The sequence below is a fragment of the Culex quinquefasciatus genome, chromosome 3, assembly GCF_015732765.1.
Source record: "Culex quinquefasciatus strain JHB chromosome 3, VPISU_Cqui_1.0_pri_paternal, whole genome shotgun sequence".
Classification (NCBI taxonomy): domain Eukaryota; kingdom Metazoa; phylum Arthropoda; class Insecta; order Diptera; family Culicidae; genus Culex; species Culex quinquefasciatus.
In genome coordinates, this window is record NC_051863.1 from 154967660 (window position 1) to 154977169 (window position 9510).

At 49.0% G+C, this 9510-nt stretch overlaps 1 protein-coding gene across 1 annotated transcript; it reads right to left on the minus strand.

The window, feature by feature from the left end:
- Window positions 1-3722: 3722 nt before the first annotated feature.
- On the minus strand, window positions 3723-9146 carry LOC119769307. Its single transcript, XM_038261290.1, has one exon. It carries the CDS (start codon window positions 9144-9146, stop codon window positions 3723-3725), a length of 5424 nt encoding a protein of 1807 aa, XP_038117218.1.
- Window positions 9147-9510: the final 364 nt, after the last annotated feature.

The window sequence follows — 9510 nt, forward strand, 5'->3', positions numbered from 1 at the left end:
GAAGCCAAACAAAGATAAATTTTGAATGAAATCAAGTGTTAGTTGTGACTAATCGAGTATTTTAATATAAATTAAGTTTGGCCTATATTTTTAAACTCGCCAAGCAACGATTTTCGGCGCAACATCTTATTTTCCATCATTCACAGCACCCAATAATGGGTCGAGAATTGAAGCAACCAAAACACACAATTTATCAAATAGTAGTCCGAAGAGAAACGGTGTCATCCCTCCCACTCTGGCCTGATCCTGTTTGGATTGGCGCTGTTTTCGGCCCTCATTAATCTTGTTGGTACATTCTTGTTTTTCGGCCTCACAACAGTGCAAGGCTATTTTCAAAATACGGATATTTCTCTTTCGAGCAGGACATCAAACTTGAATCATTCGATTCCTTGGAAATTGAGGATTAAAAAACGATGACGAATGGAGATCTAAAATGAATTACTTTTCTAAAAATCAGCTAAAAGTACAAATTTTAAAAGAATATTCTAGCCAAATCAATTGTAAACTACAGTACTTGTTCGGTAACTGGGCTGAGAACGTAGCCCAGTCACCGAATGCTGCTCGTTAACTGGGCTGAACAAAAAATAACGAGGGGACCACCGATGCATAATATTTTCCTGATGAAATATAAAAATAAAAGTTACTCAAATTTATTTACAATGCTTGCTTTCCATATTTCTTGAAATTAAATAAATGTTTGAAAAAAGTTTTTGTATTTATTGAAAACAAGCTCTTCCCGGCAAACTTCGTTCTGCCCTTTTTTGGTTTCCTGACGTTTCTTGCATTTTTGATAATTCAGCCTCCTGTGATCAAAATTTGATTTTACGTAACTTTTCCCACACAATCGGCAGATTTTCCGGAATCGGTTCCAGAGTGGCCAAAGTTGTAACTTTTTGGCGTAAGAACCTTCCTTGAACTTATACGAACCCAACGCAACAAAGAGCACCTCGATCCGACGTTCCGTGTTGAATTGATTCGCGTTCGAACAAAACCGTCGAAATTTTTTATATATATACAGCAATTCCCCACGAAAACAGCATGGAAAAAAACAAAAGTGCTCGGATCGGGCTCAAAATTTTTCTGGGGGTTCCCTGGCCGAAATAATTAGACCCGTATTTTTTTGTTTGGCCATTAGGGTGACCTACGCCGTCTTAGGGTGGTCTGAAAAATGGCCATTTTCGTCGATTTGCAAAACCACTTTTTCGAAAAATCATAACTCCTCGCCATTTTAACCGATTTCAATTGTCTTATACGCAAATGAAAGGTGATAGTTGGCCTTTCAAAGAAAAATAAGAAGTTTCAAAATCTAGCCTAACATATGAAAAGCAAATGAAACTTTAAAATGCCGTTTGACGGTGTCTGGACAAAGAGCCTATGTCTGGAAATATTTTTATCCCGGACATAACATACCAAATCATTAACGCATTCCGAGATGATTTTTGAAAATAAAATCCGTGTTTTTCGACGCGCCGCGCGCAGAAACTGGAGAAAGACGAAATTGGCAAAAAATCAACTTTTTTCACTAAAACTGCGATAACTTTAAAATTTCAGCGATGACCTATAGATGTTTGGATATCAAAATTTTCGTAATTAAAAGACGCAACTTTTGGTACCCAGGCATGTATAGGTCATCGCTGAAATTTTAAAGTTATCGCAGTTTTAGTGAAAAAAGTTGATTTTTTGCCAATTTCGTCTTTCTCCAGTTTCTGCGCGCGGCGCGTCGAAAAACACGGATTTTATTTTCAAAAAATCATATCTCGGAATCCTGTTAATGAACTCCTCCCATTTTTTAGTATGTTATGTAAAAATGTCCGGGGAATCCGATAAAAATATTTCCAGACATAGGCTCTTTGGTCCAGACACCGTCAAAACGGCATTTTAAAGTTTCATACGCCCTTTTCATATGTTAGGCTAGATTTTTGAAACTTCTTATTATTTTTCTTTGAAAGGCCAACTTATCACCTTTCATTTGCTTATAAGACAATTGAAATCGGCTGAAATGGCGAGGAGTTATGTTTTTTTGAAAAAAGTGTGTTCGCGCGTCAGTTTATCAGGTTTTCGGACACTACATATAAACTCGCACTTTTACAAATTAAAACACGGTTTATTCACGCGAACTAAAACACTTAACGTTTATTAAAACGCGAGGGTCACTTGGTGACGGTTTATTCTCGACTGTGAAGTCCTAAAGTAAAACTACTTCGGCTGACCGGCAAGACACTCTTTCTTGCGATGTCCAGCAGAGCTACGACACTCGCGGAGTGGGATTCTGCAAATCAGAAACAGAAATCACAACTGATCTCTGATGCGAGAAGGTATAGCTAGGGCAAGGGGAATAAGGGTTTCAAAGGGTATACAAATTTATCTCCTAACTCGCTTCAACATAACCGGCCGCCTTGAAAGCTCCTAGGTTTCAAAACATCTACTCTCTCTCTTCCTCCTACAGCTATCCTGGGAGATCTCTTCGATAGCTTATCACTAATTTTGTTTTGATTCCTACTTTCTACGATAACACGATCGGCTTATATACTAACAAAAAAGAATCAGGGTCAAGATTGGGACGAGTACATAGATTGTTCTTCTTGTGTGGACGATACGGGTTCTTTTGTTCTCCGGAGTATAGCTTGGCTCAGTCTTCTTCTGCTCTCGAACTGCTGCAAATCGCACGTACGGACACCTCATCGCTTGGCCTGGATTGCTGCACCGACCGCCTACTTCGACCTGGATTATGCTGCTGCTTGTGCTCGTACATGCTTCGACGCCGACTGTTGACCGCAATGCTTGGACTGCTGATCATGCTGCTGAATCTTGACGATCGTAATCTGGAGTATGCGCTGCTGTTGTTCTTCTTCTCGTGCTCTTCTTGACGTTCTCGTGCTGCGACGCGTAACCGCTTCGGGACTGGTTGTACTGCTGCGTTGTACATGCTGGGGTTAGACTGCTCCAACCGAACTGTTGCACTGCTCTCTCGGCTCAGATCTTGTACTGCTTGCGGGGGCGTAGTGCCGTGGTTCCTGACGCGGGCTGGTCCGCGCATTTCGTGACGTGCTATCTGAGAAATGAGAGGGTGCTTTTTTACCTTTATAATCACAACATAAAACGACTTGCCTGGTTTGCGGAGACCACCGCCCGTGGCCTCCGCGGACGTCCCTCGGACGTCGACGACTCTGCTTACTGCTGGTGTGGTTCAGAACTCATACTTCTTGGGTGCTCTGCTGGTAGACCGTTGACTTGCTGGCTTCTGTTGCGTAGGTTCTGCGTTGTGACCGCCTGGCGAATTGATCAGATTGGCTGACGACCGCTGCACGGACCTCGAGAACGGATTGTACACTCCGTCTCGGCTCGCCGTCGAAGATTCGATCGTACCTCAAAGTAGCAAATGGTGGGGGTGGCTTTTTAGTTCCGATACCGGCTGTGGGGTGCCCTTGTGGCTACCGTTGACGCTTGGCGTCCTTTCTTCTGAACCCATGACCTGACTGTAGCTCGTAGCTACTCCTTAATGCAACATGCATGCAACCAACACCGAAACGACACATTTTTACCTCATTTGGACGAGACAACTGGACTTGCGTGACTTCGCCGGGTCTGGTTTGGACGGACCAGAGGGGCGTGGGCGTGAACGACTGGCAAAAAAGAACTCGGTTAGCTTTTTGAATGGAGAAATAATACACAACTTAACTGGGAGTGCGGAGGCCTCCCGGCCTCCGCCGGTGGAGGAGAAGCTAGTTCTCCCCTTGCTGCGAAGATGGTACAGTGTTGTCGCGTATTGGGAGGACGCAGATTTTAGATGCGCCTCGCTTGAATGTGCCGTCCTTAGTCCGCACTGTGACAACTCGGACACGTCCGTCTTGCCCTGGGTGCACCTCGGTGACACGTGCCAGGGGCCACTTCAGTGGTGGGACGTTTTCGCACATCAGAACCACCATCGTGCCGACTCGTATGTTGTCCTTCTGCTGGGTCCATTTGGTCCGATTGTGGAGATCGGAGAGGTATTGAGTTGTCCACGTCTTCCACAGGGTTTGCACATAGTGCTGAACTGCTTGCCACGCTGAAAGTCGATTCTCCGGAATGCCATCCAGATCTGGTTCTGGGATGGCCATGAGTGGACGATGAATGAGGAAATGCCCCGGTGTCAGGGCCTCAAAGTCGTTCGGGTCGTTGCTTAGTGGGGTCAGAGGTCTGGAGTTTAAGATCGCTTCAATTTGGGTCAGGATTGTCTGCATCTCGTCGTAGAACAGCTTGCGAGCTCCAACGGTTCGTTTCAGCAGCGTCTTGAACGACTTTACGGCGGACTCCCACAGTCCACCGAAGTTCGGGGTGCGCGCCGGGATGAACTGGAACTCAATGCGGTCTGCTGCTGTCTGCGCGACCACCCTCGCTTGGAACTCTTGGTTCAGGAACAGTCTGTGCAGCTCCTTTAATTCTCTCGAAGCCCCCACGAAGTTCGTTGCGTTGTCGCACTTAATCAGTTCGGGTTTACCGCGGCGGGCTGAGAATCTCTTGAGTGCTGCTAGGAACGCTTCTGTGGTCAGGTTTGCCACCAACTCCAGGTGTACCGCTTTAGTGACGAGGCAAACAAAAACAGCGACGAAACATTTCACCGGAGATCCACGGCGCAGACCGTGAACCAAGTAGAACGGTCCGCAATAGTCAACGCCAACTCGTTGGAATGCGAAACACGGGTTGACTCGCTCGGGCGGGAGGTCCGCCATCAGTTGGTTCTGGACACGTGGTCTAGCGCGAAAGCAGCTTACGCATGAGTGAATCACCTTGCGCACCACGTTCCTGGCACTGGTCGGCCAAAACCGTCCGCGCACAGCTGACAGCAGCAGTTGCTGTCCAGCGTGGTACAGGTTCACGTGGTAGTCAGCGATAACAGTTTCGGTGAAAGGATGACGATGGTCCAGGATGTACGGATGTTTTCGGCTCGCTGAGACATTGGCGTTCTGCAGCCGGCCGCCAACGCAGAGTAGACCATCTACCAGCTGTGGGTTCAGTGCAGCGATTCTCGAGTTGTTCTGCACTTGGTGACCTCTTTTCAGGTCAGCGATCTCTTGTTGAAAGCATTCCTGTTGTGCGATGCGCACCAACCGCTTCAGTGCATCGTCGTACTCCTCGCTTGTGATCGGTCCGAGCTTTTTCGAATTTTGGTGAGTCTGCTTCGCGTTGTGGCGGAATCGAATACCGTACGCAACACCACGTACTAGACGTGTGAGCGACGAGTTCAGGCTGAAGATGTGACTCGGTTCGATCGTTGGCAACACTGCAGCAACGCTGCGTTCTTCGAGGAGCGATGCTTCGAGATCTTCTTCACGGATTTGCTCAACGTGTGGCCAGTTCGCTTTGTCCAGCTTCAACCAGCATGGTCCATGGGACCAGAGAGATTGGTACTGCAACTGGGCTGGCGTCATCCCGCGGGAGATTATGTCAGCCGGGTTCTCGGTTCCTGGGACGTGATTCCAAATTCCGCCTCGAGTGAGATGCTGAATCTCAGAAACCCTGTTCGCGACGAATGTCTTCCATCTCGAGGGCGGCGACTTGATCTGGCACAACGTAATCATCGAATCGGTCCAGAAGTACGCTTCTGGCGTGAAAGGGAGAGAATTGGCGACTTTGTCGTACAGGTGTGCGAGCAAAAGAGCAGAGGACAACTCCAGCCTGGGAATAGTCTGCTCGGTATCCAACTCGTCTTGTTCAGGATTCGACTGCTCTTGCTCTTCTTCTGGCTGGTTCTGCGACGTCTTCTTCTTCGACTTCTTCTTCGGCTTCGGGATTGGTGCGACTCGAGACTTGGCCGTAAGAAGGTTCACCACTACTTCGCCGTCTTCGTACTCAGTCCGCACGTACAAACACGCTCCGTATGCTTTGGTTGAGGCGTCGCAAAATCCGTGGATTTGAACTGACTTGGCCTTCCGTTCGACTCCTATCCAGCGAGGAACTGAGAGGCCTTCTAGTCCTTTGAGGTTCCGTCTGTACTCCAGCCAAAACTCTTGATCAGCTTCCTTAAGCGGTGCATCCCAATCGTACTGGTGTCGCCACAGCTGCTGTACGAATATCTTCGCTTGGACGACAACTGGACCAGCTACTCCTAGCGGATCCCAATGCATAGAAAGATCGGATGCAACCACACGCTTCGTGATCTCGCTTGTGCTGTTCCAAGTCGGTGTGGAGAATCGGAAGGTGTCAGATTGAGGCTCCCAGATCAGTCCCAACGTCTTCACGGTGTAGCTTGCAGCGTCAAACTCCAAGATGGACTGACCATCCCTCAAGTGCTCGGGGACTCTCCACAACAGCTGCTTACAGTTCGAGTTCCACTTGCGTAACGATAATCCAGCAGACTCCATCAACTCCAAGATCTCGTTAATCAGCTGCATTCCTTCTTCCAGGTCATCTACGCCAGTGAGCAAGTCATCCACATAAAAGTCTTGCTTGACAATCTTGGCAGCGAGTGGATATCTTGCTTCTCCGTCAGCAGCCAATCTTTGCAGACATTTAGTGGCGAGATACGGCGCAGACGCTGTACCGTATGTAACGGTCTTCAACTCGAACGTACGCACAGGCTCGGTAGGAGACTTTCTCCAGACGATTCGTTGCAGAGGCCGATCTGCTTCAGCGATCCTCACCATCCGATACATCTTGGCGATGTCAGCGACGAGTGCGTAACGGTGGAATCGAAAGCGAATCACTGTGTTGAACAGGTCATCCTGCACAACGGGACCAACCATGAGCCCGTCGTTGAGCGAAACACCAGTGGACGTTGCGCACGAAGCGTCGAACACCACTCGCAGCTTTGTTGTGGTGCTGTCTGGCCGGAGAACAGCATGATGGGGCAAATAGTACTTGATTCCAGCGGAAGCGTCATCGACAATTTCTTCCATGTGGTCGAGAGCTTCGTACTCGTGCATGAAGTCAGCATACATCTTCTGCAGTTCTGGATTCGCTGCGAATCTTCTTTCCATTCCCATCAGCCGCTTCACGGCAGTTGCTTTTGACTCTCCTAACCGGCTAATAACATCGTTTTTCTTCGGCAGAGTTACAACGAAACGGCCTTGTTCGTCCCGTACAGTGGTTTTGTCGAAGAACTCTTCACAAGCAGACTCTTCCAGTGAGTGGGTGCTGATGTTGCGGCACGTTTCGAGTTCCCAGAACTTTGCGAGATCCGCTTGCAGCTGTGCAGTGGAGACGACAAACGTAGACGACTGCTCGGTGGCCGTACTGTTCGGTACGCGTCCAGAAATGATCCAGCCGAACACCGTTTCTTGGAGTGTCGGCCCTTCTTCAGTCGCCTTCTGCTTTCCTTCCCGGAGCAGGTCCATGAAAAACTCCGCACCGATGATGAGATCGATCGGCTTCGACTCAAAGAATTGAGGATCGGCAAGTTGCGCACAATCTGGGAGTTTCCAATGCTCGGGATCAATCGTTGCAGTCGGCAGTGGGATGGTTAGCTTCGGCAGCACGTGGAATTCCATCTCCTCTGCGAACGACGAAATGGCGCTCGAACGAGGGCAAACTTCTGCGCTGACAACCTTGGTTGAGACTGCTGCTGTAGGTCCAATTCCTTGAATGGACAGGTACGCTGGAGTTTGCTTGAACTTCAGCTTGGTTGAGAAGGACTTCGTCATCAAGCAGTGCTGGGAGCAGGAATCTAGTAGCGCTCTGGCCAGCAGGGTGTTTCCGTGACGATCCTTCACCTTCACGAGCGCAGTCGACAGCAGAATGTTTTGGGTAGGCGTGATAGGAAGCGCAATGCATGCATGGCTTGTGTTCTGCTGACTTGTGTCTGATGCGTTCTGTCCGGTCCTGACGATCGCATTACTTGCAGTGTCCGTGGCAGTGTTCTGCTGGTTCTGGTTTGTGTTGGCTGGTCTGTTCTGTGGCTGTCTATTCGGGTTCGCTGTCTGCGGTCTTGTTTGCGTGGGTGGAACGGAGGATCTTGTGATGTGCAGCATCGTGTGATGATTACGGCGACAGTGACGGCACTGTCCTCTTTCGCAGGTTCTGGAGAGGTGTCCAGGTTTCAAACAATTACGGCACAGCCTGTTCTGCATCACAAAATCGATCCTTTCTTGCAGGTTCATCGTCTGGAACTTGTTACATTGGAAGGGTGTGTGCCAGGGCTCGTTGCAGATCCGGCACCTACCAGACGACGAATTCGCTGCGAAGTTGCACACCGCAGGCCTTGATGGGCGTTGATCAGTGTTGCTCGATTTCACACGTGCGATAGACTGGAGGATGGAACACTGACTCTTCAGGAACTCAATCACCTTCGTGTACGTAGGAACCTCCTTCGACTTGTGGTGACTCTCCCACTCGCGCAGCGTCGCACTGTCCAGCCGCGAACAGATCATGTGAACGAGCAGGGTGCTCCAGTTTTCCGCCTTCTCGCCGAGCTTTGCGAGCATCTGAAGACTTTTCTCGAACTCGCTTACGAGATGGCTCAGACCTTGGTAGCTTTCTCGTCGCAGCGGTTCCAGCTCGAACAGAATGTCGAGGTAGGCCTTCACGAGCAACTTCTTGTTCTCGTACTTTTCCATCAACGCTTGCCAGGCCACAGAGTAGTTGATTGCTGTGAAATCGATGTTGTTGATCTCCTGCAAGGCTTCACCGGACAGCGACGAACGGAGGTACGTGTACCGATCCATGTCCGTGAGATGACCGTTCTGATCAATCAGACTCAAGAACGTATCTCGGAAGCAAATCCATTCCTGCATCTTGCCACTGAAAGACGGAAGTCGAATGTCTGGCAGCTTCACCTTGGAGAAGACAGGTTGTTGAACGACCACTTGGTTATCCGCAGCAACTTCAGGTGGAGCAGGTGGGCGTGGGAGTTTCTCCCTCAGCCGAGACTTCAGGTCGATGTACTGCTTCTCAAAATCTGTCACCACCTTGTCCGACTCCTTCAGCATCTTCTCACGCTTTGCCTTGTCCTCAGCAGTTTCATCATCTTCACCTTCTCTCAGCAGCTCTTCGATGGCGTAGCGGTTGTCGAAGAACTTGTTGTAGATGTCGTCCAGCAGCTCAATCCGCACGCTAACTTGCTTCTCATCCGTTTCAGCTCTGTACTCCTTCAGGAAGTCGTCCGTAACAGCCAAGTTGTTCAGCCACCTGCGCTCACGCTTCGTCAATGAACGCAGATCCTCATCCATCTTGCACACGAATCACGATTGACAGCCCTGCAAATTGACTTGACTGCGCACAATCTACTCGACGTTCCACCGCGATTTCCCGAAATTGACAGCGAACTTGCAACCCAATTTATTGACTGCAGCGATGGGAGCTAACCAGAACTTCAGACCAAGAACCAAATTTGCCAGATTTGAGAACCAGACCAGACCAGACCAAGGGACACGCAATTTTTGAGAAAATAGACACAAATGCAATCAAATTCGTTTTTATTGCCATCAGCTTAAGCCAAATCACGCCTCATGCCACCCAATCATGCAAATACTTCCTGCCAAACCCTTTCCTTGACCAATCCTTGTCCTGTTTCCGCTTCTGGTCCCGAATCTC

Coding starts and splice junctions, on each gene's coding strand:
- LOC119769307 (XM_038261290.1), bottom strand. CDS start 9,146: ATGGATGAGGATCTGCGTTCATTGACGAAGCGTGAGCGCAGGTGGCTG.